Here is a 21901-nt window from a genome sequence, read left to right on the forward strand (position 1 = left end):
TCAGGGTTGTTTTTAATTTCCATTGACAAATCAGGTGAAGGAAAACCAAAGCAGCAAATAGGGCTTTGGGGATTGCATCTGTGTGCAACAACAGAATATAAGGCACAGTCGTGTGATTTGATGTTACTATTTTGGTTTGCTACAAAATGTTGAGGTTTGCTTTTCCTGAAAGTTTCTCAGTCTTTGAGTGACTAAAATTCATGTTTTATCTTTCTAAAATAATTACCATTTAATATTATGCTCCAGAGTATGGATTAAATTACAAGTGCAGAAACTCTTCTGCTGAAGACAAAGGAGGTTGCTGAATAGAGCAATATTAAATCTGAAACTCTGTGATGCAATAATAGAAGAAAGAGTAATGCTGACAGCTACAGTGCTTTTGCTTGGGCTACAAAGTGAATCAGCAGCAAAAGACAGACAAGAGCTGGTTTACATGACACATAAGCCTGATTCCAGACGCTTCTTGTTGGTGTTGAGCTTGTAGCTGTGAGAAAATTTTCAATTTCCTATCAGTCTGTCATTTTATGAGAGTAAACTTCCTAGAGCTCCCCAGAAGTTCAAACAAGCTACCAGCCTCCCTGGGAGATTGGGTCTGTTTTGTTGGTTTAACACATAGCTCCATTTTAATCAGCCCCATTATTTGACCTGGCCCACAACTAACATTTTTCATCAGGCTCTAACTTTGCACACAAGAAGCGTCTCCCAGGAAAGATGCTACTAATTGATGTCATCCTGCAGGCACTTTGTCTGAACACAGGTCTGGCCCGTGTAAATATTTACAAGTAGTACTCCTATTAGTATTAGAAGGAAAGCCTTGTGATCACTTAATAAACCTTGTGAAAGAAGTGGTGGGTGGTGATAGGAAAATAGGTTCGCTTGCCAGATTCCCAGTCATATTCTCACATGATTTGACTGCGTTCCTGTCCATACCAAACAGTATTGTTGGCTCCCGGGCTTCAACCTATTTAACATATAAAATTATGTTTCTTTGGAAGTGCTTGCCAGCCTACTCTAATTACATTGTATTAAAACTGTAGGCTAGACATGGCGTGTTGATGGTGTGATGTTATAAAGCAGTCAAGTTTTAAAACCAGAGCTGGATGCTGGCAGGAGCTTTTCTGCCTTTTCAGCCCAGTGATTTTGGATAACTTGTATAAAGTGAAGCAGAAGCAAAAAAGGGCAGATCACTCTGTGTTGTCTTTACTCAGAGCCCCAATTCTGAGCCTGTTTTTGTTTCCATTCCAGAAGGAGGGAGTGGAGCACATGATGAAATCCATGCCTTTCTAATTTGCCCTGCAATACTCAAGATGTTGCTGTTGACTGCAGCCACTTTGTCAAGGAACCCTGAAAACATTCAGTTAATATAGCTATTACCCATTTATAGTGAAATAATTGTATAGTTAATATAGATATTTAAGGCTGGTACATGCACAGGATACTGCTTGAAGCTCTCCTGATGAAACCTAGGGATTCAAAAGAGCTTCTAGGATGGCAGCAATATAGCTGATGCATCTTTCCAAACATATTCATTACTCCTTTGATTTTCCTGCCTCTGTGTTTCATTTTCATACTATATCTTTTGTGCCAAGGGTTTGGTTTGGGGCTGGGGGGTGATTGTTTAATTTAATAATTCTCATACTTCTATGACATTCAAAATAATACAATCAATCTCATAGAATCTGTGTCTTCTATAATTACTTTTAAAAGTCATTTCCCAGAATGTCACTGCAGTGATTGTTCTTGGTGGAATGGATATCTTTTACTTTCCTAAACTTCATTCTAGAAAAAACAGGTCTGCCACTGGAGGACACCAAAAGAGGCAAGACTGAATTTCTATAGGAAATGAGACACTTTTCTAATGAAGTAAGAGACAAGTGAAGTCAACGTAACTTGATGGTGAAAGGTGTTTGTCTATTGAGTGTCTTATACAGTAGAATGGGGAGTCAGTAGTTCATTAGTACTGGACACTAATTGCATACAAAATAGTTGGTTCCGTGAAAACAGAATGCCACATTTATGAGAATGTAATTATATAGAGCATAATAAATTAACACATCACAGTCGGATGGGCAGAGATTTTGCAGAAAGGTTTGTTCAAAATAATTTGGCAGATGGTTCACGCGAGCTGCTGTAGTTCACACACAGACAGACAGGAGCTCTCTTCCATATCAGGTGTTTTGATAAGTAACTGCTTGTAATTCATTATGCTGAGTAGTTTATCACTTCCTACAAATCACATTCTAAAGATTCTGCTCCCTGGCTTTCCAGAATGGCTGTGTGATCTCATACATATTAACAATTAACAGCCTTTCAATTTCAGTTCCTGAAAAAAAAAATTGTTTAAAAATGTTCTGCTGTGCACAGAATTTGAATCATTGCTATCACAGAATGTCACCTTTGATCCAAGCAAGAAAAATGACTGTCCATGCTCTGAAACAGCAGGCATTTTAGCACTGCTTGACTGAAAGCAGAAGTGCCATCCAAGTGTGAAGTAGAGCTCCTGGGTAAGGTATTAGTTAATCCTGACTCAAAAGTACATATGTGCTTAACGTCATTCAGGTAAACATTAAACTATTTAGTTTTTTAGTATGTCCTGAGGACTTTCAGATTTCTATTTGAACTAAATTATTACTGGAGTAATTTTTCAGTCTCAGAGCAGAGAATATAAAAGGAAATCTCAACATATTTGAGAAATGAAGGTGTTTAGCTAGTTGTATTCTGCCATGACTTCTCTGTGATTTCTGGTTTTTGGGAGGTGATGTTGACCAGTATGTAAAACTGATGAATTCATGACACCTTAGTCTGTTTTTTCGCTATTCCTTGAACTGTGGAAAAGGTAAAAATTAAAGTAGAAATTTGCACCATTTCAAATAGAGACATTTTGACAGACTAGTCAGTCAGTTTCCCAGGAAGTGGAGTAATTAAGTTTAGAATGTGCTCTGAAGGGCCAAAACTGATGCTGGATGACCCAAACACAAAGCCTGAGAAAGGGAAGCTAAGGCACTCAACACAAGCTGATTCTTATCCCATAGAAACTGGCACCACTAATTAGACCTGCAGATTTGCAGTTGTTCATTGCAGAAGTAGCAGATTTATTAACTTTTAAAACTGCTGCCTTGGCTTAAATCTAATGGAAGTTGGATTCCTCTTTGATGACTTCTGTATCAAAAAAATTTTATATTTTGGGAGATTTTACTCATAATGAGGAAAAATAGCTGTGCGTGTTAGATTGTGTCTTTCATTCAACAGGAATATATTTGTAGATAGTGCAATGATGCAATTTACTCAGCAATAATAAGAAATAAAGAATATTTGTTCAGGCATCATGCTGTCCTACGTGTGTGTGTGTGAATCATGACTGTGATTCTAGGTGGTTTGAATTACCTTATATAAAGGCTGTATTATGTGTCTCTATTGACCATAAGAGAGAGCTTTTGGGAATCAGATTCTTAGGCAATTCATTTGTGTAGAACAAAAAAAACCAAAACCCAGAAAGTTTACTCCTCTGCTGACAGTGTCATTCCTGGTGGGTAGGGTGGTCATCCTCTGCACCACCAGATTCCTGCTGGGTCTCCCACTGGCTCTGCTACCACAGGTCTGCCCATGGTCCCCTTCTGCAGAAGGAATTGCTCTCCCACCTCTTTGCTGAAGGAACTTCTGCTGTAAGACTGATTTCCATCCCAGGTGGCATGTGGAAATTAATTAATGGAGTTTTTTATTTTTGGAATATTGCCCCTCTATGTAGGTAAAGAGAATGAAATGTCAGACATACACCCTCCACAAGAGAAAATTCAACAGTCATCTGATGATGTATTGGGACCACTACAGTGCTAGATATGTACTTATAAGGATGTTCTAGAAGCATACTGACATTTTTAGGGCTATGTTGTGAAACAGAGTTATTTTCCTATTTATTTTCCTACTTTTTTTTTTTTCAAAAATATGAGTATCTGCAAACAAACAGACATAAACACTAAAGAGACAAAAAGTCATAAAACTTTGCAAAAAGACAAATGTGTGTTACATATTCTTTCCCCACCCCTTCATTTTTTTGCATCCATTTTTATTCCAGAAAAGTAGAAACGAATGCAGAATGTATGCTGTGGAGTAAAGCAGCCTGAAGGCATTTCTATAAACCCATCCCCTTACTGTTCATTGCACTGAGAAGAAAAACAGAAAGATGAGATTCCTCAATGAAAGCAAAACAAGAGGCAGAAACATAATCTCATCTTTTCTGAGGAAGCAGGCAAATCTCCTGCACTATTCACTAGTGCTGGAATTAATCAGCTTCTGGATAATACATTTGGACTCCTTGGTGAGATGATTCTGAGTTAGAAAGTCCACTCTGCAAGTGGATGAAGGAAAGAAAAGAAGATATGGGGCATGCTATACATCAATTCAAGGCTCTGTTTTGGAAAAATTGGCTCTGTCGTGTGAGGCAACCGGTGAGTGTTTGGAAATAATTAAAAAAGGAATATTTAATTTTTTTTTTTTTTTCTGTATCTGGAAATATTAGTATTAGTATTTAGTATTGGAAAGAGTTTGTCTATCGGTTTTTCCTTTTCATTGCAGATTGTTAAGGATAGGCTGGCTGCAAGAGGTTCTTGTTTTGCCTTTTGTCACTGAATTGTTGAAAACACAAGAAGAGAATGTATTGTTTTAGTTCTAAAATGGCTGAATACACCAATTCTCCCCAATTTGCAAATGAGACGAATATCATAAAAATTTTGCAAATTGTCTTCCCAATTTGCAAATGAGACAAATGTCATAAAAATTTTCTTTTAATTAACATTAGATACTAGCAGTGCTGGTTAGCAGTGGCAAGGGAGAAAATCAATTTTTTTCACATTACAGGTGCTTATAGGTAATGTAGGAAAGCTTGCATGACTGTGATCAAAGTCTAGATACAGGGAATGTATTGTGCATTAAAATTGTATAAACTTCTTAATTTCCTTTCTTATCTGCTCTTCAAAGCCTAATTTAGCCTCTCAAATTCCAATATGCAAAATAATGTGGCAGCTGCTTAAAACAGAAATCAAAATTAAAATTATGAAAATTAGATATGAGTTGTCTTTTACCTTTACTATGATGAAAACCATTTTTTAGGATAGAAGGAAGTTAATTTTCTCAAGTGAGAGAACATTTTTGTGGGGAAAAAAGGTCACTTCAATTAATAGTTTCACACAGATTTCACTTGTCTTAAATGATCTGGGGATTTGCAGTGAAGCATGTTGGCTGCTTTGGATAGGATTATTTCAATTAAATAAGCACAGTTTTCAGATTCAGAAATATTTAGCTTTAATAAAATAGAGATTTAGAGAGGAATTTATTCCCCAAATTAATGAAAGTGATGTTTTTTAATATAAAATGTACTTTTGGGGGGAGGATGCTGTTGGTCATATTATTCTCTATGACTGTACAGTTCTTAAGTTCAATTGGGGTGCATCAAGTGGCTTCTCTGTATCTCCTGTTTTTCTGCATGTGGATCTATTTCTCCTCTTGTTCTGTGTGGTTTTCCCTCATATATTTCTGAAAGAAAAAAAAAATCTTAATTCATGTAAGTTGTAAGTTTGTCTAATTGGTAGATTTCCTGAATAGAGAACTCACTGAGAAGCAGACTTCTCCAAGGCAGGAATTAAGGTGGGTGATCCAAAGCAAGCTTCATTCTGTGTGTTGAGAGGCAGAAGATGCCCTGGGGAACTTGCAAAACCTTGTGTGCTGCTGTGCAAGCACTGAACTGTGAAGGTGCTCCACCTGCAGTACAGGAGGAGAAATTCAGGGGGATCATCCACGTATGCAGAGGTGGTGAGACCCTTGTGAATCTGAAGAGAAACACCTCCTGAAAGGTCTGATGTGCTTCAGCTCTGTTCCATACCATCTAGATCTGTCTGTATAAGACAATTTTCTTCTGATGGTTATTTATCAGCAGTTAGGGCTGGAAGAGAGGTGAGAGCTATTGAACCAGCAAAGTGTCCTGAGTGCCATGTGCCATTAGTCGATATTACACAGTAAAGGGTGAAGGGGCTGTGACAGATGTAAGAGTTCTGTAAGGAGCAGGTCTTGTGACTGAAATTCAGGCTGGCATCATCACCTTCTATCAACATGATTCAAAAGCAGGACAGGGTCTTTTGGACGTTTTGACTTGTTGGAGTTTGAAATTGCAGTTGTGCCAAAGATACATCCTTATGTCTGTTTTCAGAAGCTTCTACTTTTACTATAGATTCTAGAAGCTCAGGACATACACACTACCAGGCTACTTTAGTTCTCCATCACTACATTTCTTAACTGTCATTTAAATAATGTTTATTACCATCCAAATTTGTAGCTAGGTAAAGGATGAAATGTGATTCCCAAATTCTGATTCCCTAATTTAGAGCACAACTGGAATTAAAATCAGCTGATTTTAATCAGCTCTGTTACCAAAACTCACCATTCCTCCCAGGTGCTGCTCTCCTTGCTTGGACACTGCTTGGCTTGGCCTGCTGTGACATTGGCCGAGGATCTGGACTCCTGGTTAAGACTGGCTGTGATAGCAGGCCTTACCCTGCTTCCCTTCTGGCATCCCTGGATGGGTCCCCTGGCCTGCTGGGTGCCACTGTCACACACAGATCCCTGTACCCTCGGCAGCAGATGGCTCTTGGTGACCCCTAAAAGATAGAAAGCACCATCCTCCCTTTTATTAGGTTGGCTCCTGCATTGTTTGAGTATGATCAGTTTAGATAAATGGGGATATCCCTAAATTTCAGGAAACCTTTAGTTCCTTGTCTCATGTCCAGCACAGATGTCCTTCTCCACAGGGAAGACTCAGACACTGGATTTTGTTCTTATCTTATGGTTCTTAGGCATTTTTCTGACACACTCAAGTTAACTTCTGTGATGGGATTTGGTTCAACTCTGTCAGTTTAGAAATAAAATCCCTCTGAACAGCCTCTAATGGGAGACCTTCATCATGGCTGTCACTTCTACTGTGTTTCTGTCCCTATTCACACTTTCCTAATGCTGTCATCAGTGAATCTAGAAGTCTTTTGAAACTTGGCTGAATGGCTGTTTCTTCCTTTCTGATGCTTAAAACTGGCACAATTGCTTTTCTTGGTGTTTCTTTTTCTTCCTTCCAATCCATTTGGGAGTCTGTGCCCTCTCTGAAGAGGCATGAACGTGTGCTGTGTATGTGCAGTCTGCTCAGATAAGACACACTCAAAACATGAGTCCCACTGCACGTTGGCTTGTGTGCCTTGTTGTTGTGGCCCTGGAAATGGGAACACTGGGATATGAGAAGTGTGGCTGTGGGCAGCCTCAGGCCTGTTAGCTTGGTCTCACTTGGTCTTTCCTCCTGGAGATGATAAAGGTGGCTTTTGGAGAGCATTTGAGGGCAGGTGACAGAAAGGGTGTGATGGCAGCAGCCAGGGAGTCAGGGAAGGACAAGAAGGTGTGCCACCAAGAAGGGCTCAGGGGAGCATGAAGAATTTCACCAAGGTGCAGCATGCTGCTTGCTTTTTAGGAGGCTCAGGTATGGAAAAGTTGAAGGTCACCATCATTATCTTGCCAGTCTTTGTCTTGGCCTGAGAAAAGTATCTACAAACAGTATAAACTGAAATGAAAACTATTTTTCTGTTCTGAAAGAAGTGCATTTCACAAAGCTATAAGGATTTAAAATAGAAGTGTCAGTTGTTAGCTTGCTTTAATGGTCTTGTTTTTCCTTAAATAGTTGTAGAGAGGATATTTAATGTTTTTATTTTAAAGTAAAAGACATATGAATTTTAATGATTTGTTCCCAAACCTTATGTTCTATAGACTGATGTTCTGATTTCCTTTTCCAGGTCCTCTCTCTCACTGAAATACTGTGGCCATGTGTACTTTTCTTGATTCTAGCTGCCATCCGCTTCCAGGAGCCCCCAAAATACAAGGAAAACTGTATGTTTTATTCATTTGTGCTCTATTTTGGTTGCACTTATTTATAGAATTATTTAGCAAACACTAAAGACATCCTAGAAGGGGGGACTGGGGGACTTAAATGTAGTGGAGTCAATGGAAAGAGTCCTACAGGGGGATTCAATCTTGTCCAGATACAGATCTGAGGAAGCTGTATTTATGTGGGACAGAGATGTTAAGTTTACAATCTGATTGGTAAGACAACTTTTAAATGTCTGCTCTGGAGTGAATGAGATTATTTGGGTTTTAGTTGTATTTATTGCTTTCTACTGAGTAATGGAATTTAGATGACTGCCTCAGAGGTGGATATTTACAATTAGACAAGATGAACCTTACCCCTACTCACTTCCTGGGATTGAGAATTAATATTTTGTTAAATTCTTCCATTTCCTTTAACACTTCAAAACTCCCTCCACCTTATAAAGCTATTTTTGCTTTTATCTTGTCAAAATATAATTCATTTAGAAAATAATTATTTATTATATTATTATCTATTCAGTTATTCACCAATGTAGTAAAATGGGGATAAACCAGCTTTGGCTACATTCCAAATCAGTTCGGTAAAACAATTCTAGATCTGTAGAGTGAACTACCTGGAGACAATGTAGCCTGCATTATATATATTTACTTTATAGAGAGCTGTGGATAATTCTAGAGATATGGAAAAGTGGCTGTTTAGACAGTCTTGATTCATGCATGTTAAGACACTGCTGAACACCAGTTCCTTCATTTTTTGAAAGCCTGTGAGAAAATAGGAAATACCACTTTGTGCGGAAGTCTATATTCCAATCCAGATCACATGACTTTGGGCAGAGGGGCTAGCAACCACATGATACTGCAATAACGTTACTACCAGGAAAATCAGCTTTTCAAAGATTGCTCTCAAATGTCACATGTAGCTTGTTGTCACAATGTGACACAGAGGTTACTCATTTTCTGTGATGACTGAGTTTTTCTTAAATGAGACACCTGACATTGATACAATTTCATTGCTTGCAGATGACAAAGAGGCTTTTTAGGACAAGGGAGCACAATGTGATGGTACAGTTTGCAAATGCAATATTACTGGTCTTATTTCTGCTGCTGCTTGGTTTCAGGTTACTTAGAAGCTCGTGACTTACCGAGTCGTGGCCTGTATCCCTTCATGCGGACCCTTTTCTGTAACGTTGGTTCAAGATGCAGGAACACCAGTTACACAGCGCAGAGACACGGCCGCTTTAGGTGAGCTATGACAGAGCTGCCACCGTCACACTGCATCTTCTTTTACAAATAAGGTTCTTACTGCCTCGTAGACAGGAAAAATAGGAGCAATGTTATTCTGTGCTAAAAGTTTCCTTCAGTGTTCTTATGATTGCAAAAGGTGTAAGGCCTTAGTTGTACCTCTTGCTAATTTTTGTTTACATTTCTTGGGCATTTCATGCCTTTTTGGATACTGAACAGTCTGTGGGGATAAAATTGTAGCTGTACCTTGTCATATTCTTTCCCTTTTGCTGCTGTAACGTTGGTTCTGTAATGTTGTGTGAGAGCATACTTTTATCCTTTACTAAAAGTCTTTTGTTACATGTGAGTGAAGCTGAGCACCAAAATTATATGTGGGTTTCAGCTTTGAATAGTTTGGAAGCTTACACAGTGGGAGAAGTGAACCCAGAAAAGCAAAACAAGAATAACTTTCATATAAGACCAAAAAGAGCCAACAAGGAAGAGCAGAAGTTCTGTAATAAGAAAGAACTTGGAAGAAGTTACCCATAAGTCCTTGTCACAGGACCCTTGCATGCAGAAAGAAAAAAGATTGATTTTAATTTGGAATTTTTCTTTAAGAAATGAAGTAATTTCATCTACTCCAAAAATTCTTGAGGTGCAAGACACTTATGCAAACTGGCTGAAGGGTACAGTCATAAACAGCCTTTCAAAATATTAACAATAAAGTCAAATTAGGGTCAGCTAATCAGAATATATACATTTATATCTGTATGTTTATTCCTAGAAAATTGATAATATCTACCAAAAGATCTTTGAAGACTGAGCCAGGTGTGTCAGAGAACCAAATATTTATGGTTTATTATTGTAAAAGTTTATAGGTAGCAATAAATTCAGCATACAGCAAGTTGGGAAGCTTCATTATCACAGTAATTGGCCATAATACTCATCTATTGATCCAGATGGTCTGCTTCAGTTATTTGTACATGTAGGGAACTGTTGATTGAACAAAAGGACATACAAAATAAACCTTGTTTATGGGCAATCATGTTATACATAAAGTAGAATTTGTTACTAGAATCGACATCTTAACAATTTAAGCCAGCATTAGTCAAGATGCATTATTACACAAGATACTTACAGACAAAATACCCGTATTAAAATTCTCCTCTGCCTCCTCCTCCTCGCACTAATACAGTTAAAATTGTTACATGACCAATGAGTTTCCAGTCCTTTCTCTGGGGTGATGCTCACCTTTCCACTGGTGCTCTGGGTCATGTAAACAGCTGCAGATGGATGGAGGTGGGGTTGTCATGGTAAGTCACGATATACAGTATTTTACCTGGAGGAATGTGGTGTTGATGGCTTCTTTTTTCACTTGAGAGTGCACTTGGGGTTGCTTGTGTTTGCTAGAGTGCTTTTATACTGTGCTTGTTTCTATTGGTCTGCAGCTCTGGGATACATTCAAGTTTATGTTGTACACCTGAATGTATATGGTGTTTTTTGCATATGTTAGCTACCTACTGTTTTTTCTTGATGCTCAGAAATTGGCTTTTTCCAGCTACAGTTCTGAATTTGAACTAAACACTGCTGACTTGTTTCTAGCCCTCTGTACCAGCCTGTGCCCCACCTCTCATCATCCCAGATACTCCAGTATTATATTCCTGTGCAGTTCATCTCTGTCCTCACCTCTCAAGGTTTCACCTATTATACTGGGCGTGTGTTCTTCTGCACTGCCTTGTTAGCCATGAATATCTCATTTTGCACTGAATGGTCACTTGATACTTCTATCTGAATAAAACTATGATGGTGTTATGCAATGACAAGTGAAAATACAGCAAATTGCCAGAGTTGTCCAGCCAGGAAAATTAAAAAAAAAGGAAGAGTGAACCCAAGTCAAAACAAAACCAAATTCAGGCAAACCAAAGGTAGGTGGCAAGCCCCTGTGCTGTGGTCTTTCAAACTCAGTACAAAGCCTGTAGCCTTTTACTTGCAGTAGAAATTCTATATTACTGGGTTAAAGAGTTACCCTAACTCTAGCCTTTTAAAAATTTGTTCCCTAAAAGTATAGCTTTTATTTACGTCTCTAGTTCAGATGCCATCGAAATGTGTTAAATTTCTAGAAGCTATGAACTATATTGACTGCTCTGCATGATTATTTACACTGTTTTGACTGAACTGCCCAAATTATGTTCCAGCTCAATAGAAAATCAGAGAATTTCCTGGAGGCAGTCTTAGACCTACTTAAGAATCAGGGCAATTATTCAGTGGCTTTCAATTATTCAACTGAAAAATAAAATGCATGCATGTATCCATATTTATGCACTCAATAGGCTGCACTGAGTAGCATATAGCCTAGGTAAAGAAAAAGGCTAAAAAGGTAGGATGAAGTTCATTCTGAGGTCAGCCTGTTCCACCAGGTCCATCAGTATAAATTAAATCAACCTCAGGGCTGCTCTGACTTACGCTGGCTGCCAACAGCCTTAGGAGTATAGACTGTCAGTTTGATCAGTCAAACATAACTGAATCCAGTCCCTGTTGACTGGAGAGATGGGGTGTCATAGGAACAGTAACATCAATTATCTTCCCTTCAAGGATTTATATCAAACCATAAGTCTTATAAAGGAACCTTTTTATGTCAATAATGTGTTTATTACAAGTGAGTCAGAGACTGCATAGTTTGCATGGACACTTGAATTTTTTTTCACAGTATGTAACACTTTGGTTCTATCACTTTGAAATGTAGTAGTTGTCTTTGGGAGGAAGTAGTTCTATGACTACTGTTAGAACATCCATGGAATCCATAAACCACAAATAGCTGTTTGTCAGTGAGCAGCATCCCCCACGAGGGGGGCTGAGCCCAGGGTGAGGTTATTCTGCTGCAGGCTGTGCCCTCACAGATGTGCCCCTGTCCCTTCAGGCAATAGCCTGTGATATGGTGAGAAGATGAGCCAGGTGAAGCCTATGACCACATTAACTTTGATTTGCAGCAAGGTCTGCCACCTCCTTGATGCCTCGGAAAGCATCCAGTTGTAAGAGCTCTGTGGCTCCTTGTTCCTCTTTTGAGCACCACTGCAAAAGCTGCTGGCTGGCAGCAGCTGATATGACTCTCTAGCCTGATATATCCACTGGTATCTCAGAGCAGAGGAACAAGGAAGTATTCAGGAGCTCCCATGACAAAGGACATTTTTCCCTGCTCTTTCCAGAATGTTCCACTCCACACTCCACTCCTCATCTTAGTGAAGCACAGCGTAAAACTGAGAGCATGGAAAGAAGATAAAAACCAGACAGCCCAAGTCCTGTGGCCTTACACCCACACCTTTCCATGCATGTGCATGGAAACATCATGTTTCCTAGTACTCTGGATTCCCTGGCGAATCTTGCAGAACATGGTGGGATTTGCCCTTGCAGTCTAGACTCCTAGATATATGTTACTTAGACTTCTCAAAGACCTAAAAGAAAATTAAGTCATTCTCAGACTTAGAACCACAAATATCATTAAACCAAGACTCTAAAATGTCATTTCTAAGCACATTTGTTTATTTCTCTTTATTAGCTTATTTCTCTAAGCACATTAGTTTATTTAGCTACAAGCAGTAGCAGCCTGAGCAGCCTGACCCAGTAGATGTGGTAGAAGTTTGGATCTGTCTCTGGCACTTCTGCTGGATGTGCCACTCATACCCACGTGGTAGCTCTGTCTCCTTTAGCACCTGACTGGGCTCACCCTGCCTTGTTGGAGCTGTCTCTGGAGCCTGTAACACACCCCTGTGTCTGCCTGCAGGCAGCCAGGGGGACTGTGCCTCATTGGTGAGGGCATGGACTGTTCCAGGGTTGCCCCAGCTCCTAGTTTGGTCCCCTCCTGGAGCAGCTCTGCTCATGCCAGTCCCTTTCTTCCTACTGTTCTAAACCTTTTGCTTTATCAACACCTGGCCTGGGTTCTCCAGTGGAGGAGCATCAGAAGAACTCATGTACAGCGGCAGGTGTGGAAAAGTAAAATCGAGGAAGGTCTAAGCATCAGCAAAATTCTTTGTGTAAGAATTGTTTAAAGGGTCAGATTTTTCTTTAGTGACATATATCTTCAAATAAGAAATAGTTCTTTGAGATAGCCTATGGCTGAAGCAACTTTCTGCAATATTAACTCTGTGGTCTGGGCCAACTTTTGTAGTTGCAGTCTGTGTAGCTGAAAAACAGAAGCAGTTTTTGTGACCTTGCTTATGGATTGCCAGAGTTACGGAGAAAAAGAAATTTAAACATGGGGTTTCTTAATTTTGGAGCAAATAAAGAAGAATATATTTTTAAATTTGTTATATATTTTAGTCTATTACATTTTAGGAAGGTTATAATTGTATCAGCATGGAAGAGAAAGATCTTTCTGTGAGAGACACACAGTCCAGTGTGTGCATTAGTATTGATGTGTCCAGGCTTATAAAACCCTGATATAATGCAGAATAGAAGCCAGTTGGGGCTTTGCAATTTTAGAGAGAATTTATTAAAGTGGTGACAGGGATGAGGTTGAGATGAGTTTGCTGAGATGCTTATGAAAATCAGGAGTCTAAAAGGCATTTCAGATCATAGCTGAGTTCTCAGATGAACTCTGAAATGTTCTTATTGTTATCCTGAGTTACTGAGTAAATTGGACAGAATTAATGTTTCTGAGTCATGGCTTTAGGAAATGACAATTGCTTTTACATGCTGAAAGAGATGCAATCTTTTTGCTCTCTTGCAGTATTTTGTCACAGTCAAAGCTTGTATCAATGCATGTCTTTAGTTTGATTTCTGTTCTCACAAACTTTGTGGAAATGTACAGTTGAGGGAAGAGCTACCATGGATGATAATGAAATTTTATACATGCGTTCCCCAACCCCTTCTTCAAACACCCCAGTTCTAATTATGTATGTCCTCTCCTACAAATTACTGCTTCCTCCTTTTGTACTTTTTATTATCCCTTGTTTCCCTTCTTTAATGTTCCTAGCAACTGCTGCTAGGAATTTCTTTGGGACGTCTGCTGAACTTCCTTTACACATTCACACACAAATGAGTTAATGCCACCTTCTGCTCCAGAAAACACACTTTGAAGGCTCTTTGGGAGAGTGGCAGTAACAATTAAGTACTTTTGTTGGCACACTGGCTCAAAATTCTTTGCTTTGACTGTGTCTGCATCAGCTTTTGAAGTGTAGTTTCTTATCTTTCTGGCCAGATGGTGACATTTTCCTGTAATTTTGTATAACCTGTGCTGAATTAAGAGATCACTAGTAACTTGTAGCACTCTTATTAGGAGCTAAATGTAGTCCTCTATTACCATGCTATATAAAATCCTATATAAAATCCTTTAATCTTAGAACAGATATTCAGCAAGTAGGATCTCTGTAATAATTTAATGTGTTTCATAAAATTGAGTCTGATAACCAATGTCACGCCTGTTGCCATTTTCCCTTCATAAAGAGGCTATGCTCAGATCCAAGAATAGCGAGAGGCAGGTCTGTGACAATGATGGCAAAAGAGGGTCACGAATGGCAGCTAGCTGACATGGCTGCTGACCTGGAAATTCCCACAAAGCTAATAGCCCACAGCCAGCATGTCCAAACAACTGCTCTTGGACTGCTGAGAGGCTTGTGCTTAGGGAAGTGGCATTTCTATGGGTCTTTCACATTGCACATGTGCCTTCTCTTCTGTAACGTCTTCGTCTTATGCTTTGGATTTGCTCCTTTTGCCATGCCCTAAATATCCTCATCCCCCTACAGTTCCTCAGCTCCCTCTCCACTTTTACCACCAACATGATTTCCTTGCACTTTGCCCTCTAGTACTTCAGAGCCACTGTCACCATGATATTTTATGAAAAATCCTCTGCTAGGATTTTTCCCTCCTTAGGAGCTGGAGCCCCAGGAAAGAAATGTAAACAATAACTATCTGCTGCTGTGGAATGCAACACGTGCATCTTCCATTGGTCCATGTGGATGGTTTTCAACTGATACCAATCACAGCCACCTGTGTGACAGGCTAGGCTGTGAGCAGTCACAAGATTTTGTTATGCATTCTATTCTTGTTCTTTTAAGCCTTCTGATGATCTTTTTCTCTCTATTCTTTTAGTATAGTTTTAATGTAGCATTTTAATGTAATATATATCTTAATATAATAAATCAGCCTTCTGAAATGGAGTCAAGCCTCGCATCTCCACACATGGGGAGTCCTCAACAAGCTACCATACTCCAAGTGCTGTCTGCTGATTTCTTTAATATTTCTAGTCTGTATCTTCCCAGTCTCCTTTCCTCAGCTGTGCTCTGTGGGACCTCACAGGGCAGTAGCTTGTATCCCTAGTCCTCCAGCCTGGGAGTAGTGAAAGGACAGCCCAGCTGAGCATGCTGTCAATTCAGCCTGTGTTATCTAATGTGCTTCCGCTGTGCATCAAACAAGTGGCTAAAGCACATAAAATTAGATGACAAGAGGATGCTTTTTTATTGTTTCCCTGCTGTTTATCAACCCAAGCTTTGCAGATCCAAGGTGCAGCAGAGTTTGTGATAGGGATAGAGTGGAAAGAATTACTGATTCCTTCTGTCACTGCTATCTGTGTCCCTGGCTGCTGACAGGAGGCCAGGCAGCCCCAGCAGCCCCTGGAGAAAGCTGTGTGCTCCTGTGTGATTAAGGCCTTTTTTCTCAGTGTGTTGTTGTTTGCAACGTTTCTAAAATCAGGAGGTTTGTAGATGGGGATGCAAGGTTTGGATCTAGTTTGGAGAGCAAACAATGTGGGTTGAAATACTGCACTCCTCTGGACACTTTTTATTTTAAGTGACTTTAGGAGAGTTTAGTTTTCAATTTTACGTTCAGCAACTATTGGGGAAAAAACCCAACAAAATCTAACACCACCAAGAGGCATTTAAATGACTCTGACTCCTGGTTTAGTTAAAAAGTATTGTTAGAAAATTGTGCTGTTGAGTAGTCACCAGATAGTAAAATCTGTGAAAAAGCCCATGGAAACTGAGCTAGAGTTTTGGTTTTTTAATGTCCTGACTGTGGCTGCTGTTATTCTGGTCAAGTGCTGGCTTCTTGTTCATGCTCAAAAAGCAGAGTGCTAGGAAGATTTCAGTATGTAGGTAGTGTTTCAGTTCTTTGCCAGACACAAGTATTCTCAGCTGTCTGAAATTTTGGGCACTGGGAGTTTCAGTAATATTGGAATTTATGAGGTAGTTTTCAAAGACAACAGCTAAAGTGCCACTTCTAGTCAGCCAAAAAGTCACCTTCTGAACAACAGCTTTTGTTGAAAAGCTGCTTTTAAAAACTCCATTTAAAAGGGACATAATATATATTGAGGAATTTTCTGCCTTTAGCCCACTGAAGTTTGAGGATGGTGAAAGAGTTTTCAGATATCTTGCTGGCTGTTGGCCAAGTTGGGATCAAAATAAGCTGTACTGAAACAATTAAGAACTCGATTGTTTTAAGATGAAATTTTCTTTGTTTCCCTTAATCTGAAGTTGCAAACAGCTCTGTGAGTATCTGAACAAATGAGGATCAGGGAGGGAGAGAAAGAGAAATAAGAGAATGAGAAAGTGGTGACTGATAGCTTTCTTTGGTTTGTGAATTGATCTCATTAGGCTTTTCTTTCAATAAATAAAAATTGTGCTGTAAGCAAGTATTGGCATCTAAGCTCGATGGGAAAGGAATATAACCCTTTATTATATTTTTGTAAATGGGACAGGACAAGAGGCAATGGGCAGAATTGACACATGAACCGGAACATGAGGAAGAACTTCTTTATTGTGCAGGGGACTGAGCACTGGAACAGGGTGCCCAGAGAGGTTGTGGAATCTGCCTCACTGGAGATGTTCAAGAACCATCTGGACCCAATCCTGTGCCGTGTGCTCTAGGATGACCCTGATTGAGCGGGGAGGTTGGACCAGATGACCACTGTGGTCCCTTCTAGCTTGACCCATTCTTTGACTCTGTGACAGTTTATTGTGGTTTTGATGCAAAATAGCAATATTTTTGCTAGACAAGATGTAGCTCTAAAGATAATTTGAATCTCCTATTAGATAAAACAGAATTCAACTGCCTAGTAATATGCTAAATATAATTATTCCTGTGTTTATGGTGTTTTAGGAGGGTCTAAGTAATTTTGTCCTGTAAAGAGGCATTTAAATTATTCTGACTCCTGGTTTAGTTTAAAAGTGTTAGAAAATTGTGCTGTTGAGTAGTCACCAGACATCAATGTAATAGAAATAACAGAGATAACATTTATCAGTGGTATGTCTGCAAGCTAAAATCAGGAAAAAGCCAGTAATAAGAATAAAATACTCTTTTTATCTGTTGCTGCATGTATTTGAAAAAAACAAAGTGTTACCTTAGATGCAATAAGAAGGCTTGAACTTTCTCATCAAAGAACTGCCATCAGGACACGTGATAATCCTGGGAGAAAAGTTGAGTGTGTTCAAAAATATTAAAGACTTTTTGGATGTGTCTGTTCTTGTCTGCTGCCAGAATTGGCATAGGTGACCTCAGCAATTTTTCATTGCCCACTTTCTTGAGGTTTTGAGACCCAGTGCTGCAACTTCCATGCTAATGAATTTAACTAAACAAAAATTGTTTGAATACATAAAATAATTTTAAAAAATCAGAATACTGCTGTGAGTATGTACACATTTTTCAGCTACTTGATTTCAGTGTTAATACCTCACCTCTCCCTCTTTTTTTCTGTCAAAAATAGTGCAAACCCCCACAGTGGTCCAGAGAGAGCCACTGGACCTGATCTAGACTTCATGAAAGAGATAGAAGAACTTGCAAAGGAATTTATTGATACTACGGAGAAAGCCATGGCCTTAGAAAAGCTATGGGAAGAAAACTCAAGGCTCTCAGGTAAGCTGTGATTTTTCTAAAACTTAATTATTTTGCCTGTTGGTTAGTGATAACCATCAAACAAAAGAATAGTTTGATCTTAAAAAAAAATAGGCAACTGAAATTTTAGCTGATTTAAAAAAGTCATTTTATGATTATCAATACTGTGGCCATCAACATTATCAAAGAAAAAATTTAGCTTTCTAAAACTGTGCCCTTGTATACTTGAGAGTTATGAAAACACAGAGGAAAGCTTAAAAGATAAGGATTATAATCAAAGTTCAAGGTTACTTGTTCTAACATGCATTCAAAAGTAGTTTATGAGGATTTAGCTCTCCCTCCCTGTATTTTTCTGTTGTACTAAATAGTATAGGAATGGAAAACCTGGTGACCTTAGGTGACCTTCAGTCTTGCACAGAAAGAGTGAGACTGGAAATAGCAGGGTCTGAGTCTCCTGTTGCATTTCCAACCACACTGCACAGCCTTGTTGCTGAACCAGGGGGCATTGAAGACCTCCCACTACCCTGTGTCTCTGGCTGAGTTTTCAAGCAGAAAGATTTAGGTGAAATGGCACTTTGCATGCCTGGCTGTCTGGTAGCTAGGACATTCATGTAGTGTTGGTATGATGATTTTGCCTCACTGAAAAATTGAGCAGTAAGCAATGTCTTTTAAATTGTTTTTGTGATTACAGTAAAAGTATTGGGAAGCACAGAAAATCAAATGGTCCACTATCTTTGGGATTTTAGTTGCTTGATGTGCCTTTACTTTTCTAGAAACATCCTTTGTGCACTGCTAGCTCTTGCTTATAATATTGATCCTTCTAAAGCTAATAATGTTTCTCTTTAAAGGAAAATATTTAATTTTACAGGGCTCCATAACATCACCACTTTTCTTACTGTAAGTATTTTTTACAGTCTATTTCTAGATTGCTGTTCTGGGATTTGAGGATCTTTATTATAATGGTTAGAAATTTGTATCCTGTCAAGTTTAAGTAGATTATCTAAAAACAAAAAAGATGTTTGAATGAAAAATTATGTCTTGTAAATTTGATGTTCAATGATTTCTAGATTACTTATTTAAACTGGTCTAGGTTGTTAGTAGCCAAAATCCACAACGATTTGAAGGGTGTTTGTTTATTAGGAGCAATTTAAAAGTGCATCTGTCAGATGTATTTTTTTCCATATTTGATTGATTGTTACTGCTACTTCATGAAACTTAGATTTCCAGTTAATAACTTGAAATTAGATAACATTTTTTAATTTCTCATAAGATCTCATTGATTGAAAGCAGCCATATCAATATGAAATTTCATTTCTGGAATGCAATATAGAATAGAAATAATGTATTTTTCAACACTGAGAAAATATTAAGTTGACAGTAGGTGATCATTATTAGAAACAGAGCTTGTGTATACACAAACTTCTTTTTGTAGGCATGCTTATGTCACCATTGTGCAAAAAAGCCCTAGTGAGACATTAATTTAGAGTAGCAAAGACCACATAATAAAAAAGTGTGATAAAAGCCTGTTCTGCATAGGCATCATATTGTGTAGTCCTGTGAAGGAAGTTGTTTTATCCCAGGCAGTTCACCTTCAAAGAACCATTCTTATGAGTTGCTATTTGAGACCCCCACAAGCCCTGCAAAGAGCTGTGAGGCAAGGATGGCAAGGCCTGGGCAGACCCCTGATCTTTCTGCCTTGGACTTAGAATTCATTGCAAGGCTTGAGAGCTCAGAGATTATCCTTCCCTTGGTTACACCTCTGAGCAGAAAGAGATGTCGTAGCTTTACCTTTAATTCCCTTTATCCATCAGAGCAGAGACAGATATCAGAAACAAAGCTTCTGTGAGTTCAAAATACCACCAAAATAATGTGGTATATTGCCAAATCTAGAGGTATGTTTCTACTTCAGAAAAATATGATGAATGCTTTAAAATTCAAGAGGCTCAGGGAAATAACGGGCACCTGATTTTTTTTTTAATTTTTTTCTTCTGTTGGAAGTGTTGCATGTAATTTTTATGTTTTTCCACCTAAAGATGGATTTGAATGAAGCAGAGAAAATTATTTCTAGAGCAGAAAATCTGTACAAGCAACCATATTTCTGGAACCTTCTGCATTCACTGCCTCATCTTGAACTAAACAGCTTTTATACAGAAGATGAGTTAGCTACCATAACACAGTTTCTAAAAGTTATTCAAAAGTAAGTAATTTCACAGTCTTGAAAGTGCTCTGTTTTAAAATTTTATCTGCAATTCTTGCTCTTCTCACTGTCTACTTAATGAAATAATCATCCTTTACAGTGTAAAGAGGCTAAAATTTTCTTCTCTTTACCAGATTTTGCTTTTATAAAACTGTGTTAGGAATTTTCACCCACACTGATTCCTTTATAACTGTGTTTTGCACCTCTGCCAAACTCAACAGAGATGCTCTAGGAGTCTTTGATAAGCAGCTCCATGTTAACAATGTCTGAATTAGCCCATCCCATAATATGGCTTTGAACTTTGTAAGGTACTTTGGGGGTCTTTGAAAGACAGAACATGAATATAAGAAAATAATAGTTTTGATCCTAATCAGATCTGAATGTATGTAGCACTTAGTCAGTATCAGGAAAATTACTCAGTTTTGTTTCTTAAGCCTCTTGCTTTCAAAATAGCTTCTCTTGTAAGAAATGAAGTGGTAAGAAAAATACCCCAGAGGCTGTGTTCTGAATCAGGTAAAGGACAGTTGGATTCAGAGGAAGACATAGAATTAAAGCATAGACCAAGATATATAGCTATAGGAATTTTCAGTAAAATAAGGTAATTGTTAGGTGAAAGTCAGATATGTGTTTGCCAGGGTAGGCAGTTTGTTGTAGCAGATTGATAGGCAATTGTCATTGTAGTCCAATAACACAGTCACAAAGCAAGAGAAGCCCTCTGACCCTGGGTGCCTGTGCTAGACTGGCCATGTAGCTCAGCAGCCTTAGGCTGTGGGGAAGCAGGGGCCCAAAGATCATGAATGAGAAATTACTGTGCTGTTCTGCCATCCTTTATCATCCCATTGTCTTTTTTTTTTTTTTTCTTAGACTAAAAAACCCAAACCAAAGAAAACTAACAAAAAGAACTCCCCATCCAGATAAGAAGGATACGATGACATAACATTTTTCAAACTGGGAAATAAGTTTCTCTTACAATAGGTGGATTACACCTATGTTGGCGCTTGAATTTTAAAATTTATTTATTTTTCCCTATGCCTGAGTAATTTGTAACTTTATTTCAGCTTGTTCTCTGAGCTATTAACATTAAACATCTGAGTCTTATATGTGAAACTACATATAAGACTCGGATGTTTACATATGGGTTTTGATGTTTTCGTTTGCTTAGGGTTTTTTAAGATTTCTGTGCCCTTCTGTGACCAAATTTACCCTTGTTAATGCAATTTGGAAAGCAAGCCACAAAACCCAATGCTTGTTTCTTGACTAGTTTCATATTACTATACTGCATTCTAGTGCTCCTTTCTAAGGCAGAATTTAGCCAGTAGAAAGGTTCTGAATTTACATTTCCCACTTTTAGGTCTGTACCATGTTTTGCTGTGTCTCTCAGAGGTGCTTAACAGAACTTTTCACATCTATGTGACCGGCTGTGGGTTTTATGGTAGGGGTGGGTTTTTCTTTTTTTTTTTTGTGTTTGTTTTGGGTTTTTTCCCCCCCATTCTTTTCATGAATGTTGGAGACTGATGATCCACTCTGGAAAGCTGGATTCTTATTTGCATAATAAGAAGGCATTACTTGGTTGGAAATAACTGGTAAATTTGACATAAAATTTAAGTAATAAGTTACAGTTATATTAACAGAGAATTTTTGTTCACAGCGAAGGTGACAGAGAATTGTTAGAATTTTAATAGATATATTTTTATCAATGCATTCTGTAATGCACTTTGTTTAACCTCCTGTGAGAATGAGTATTATGTTGCTTTA

The 21901-nt window shown here is 38.5% G+C and overlaps 1 protein-coding gene across 2 annotated transcripts in view; it reads left to right on the forward strand.

The window, feature by feature from the left end:
- Window positions 1-7000: 7000 nt before the first annotated feature.
- ABCA13 (ATP binding cassette subfamily A member 13) overlaps window positions 7001-21901 on the forward strand; it is a 165693-nt gene continuing 150792 nt past the window's right edge. The window contains exons 1-6 of one of the 2 annotated variants that reach the window (XM_064429242.1): window positions 7001-7507; window positions 7818-7911; window positions 9027-9150; window positions 17822-17970; window positions 18818-18846; window positions 19983-20146. In XM_064429242.1, coding sequence (XP_064285312.1) covers window positions 9074-9150; window positions 17822-17970; window positions 18818-18846; window positions 19983-20146 — 419 coding nt within the window. In that variant the 5' untranslated portion in view covers window positions 7001-7507; window positions 7818-7911; window positions 9027-9073. Of the gene's footprint in view, window positions 7508-7817; window positions 7912-8936; window positions 9151-17821; window positions 17971-18817; window positions 18847-19982; window positions 20147-21901 lie in introns of those variants that run through there. The other variant, XM_064429231.1, reaches the window with a different exon arrangement.

This window comes from Passer domesticus, chromosome 1 (assembly GCF_036417665.1).
Source record: "Passer domesticus isolate bPasDom1 chromosome 1, bPasDom1.hap1, whole genome shotgun sequence".
Taxonomy (NCBI): Eukaryota; Metazoa; Chordata; class Aves; order Passeriformes; family Passeridae; genus Passer; species Passer domesticus.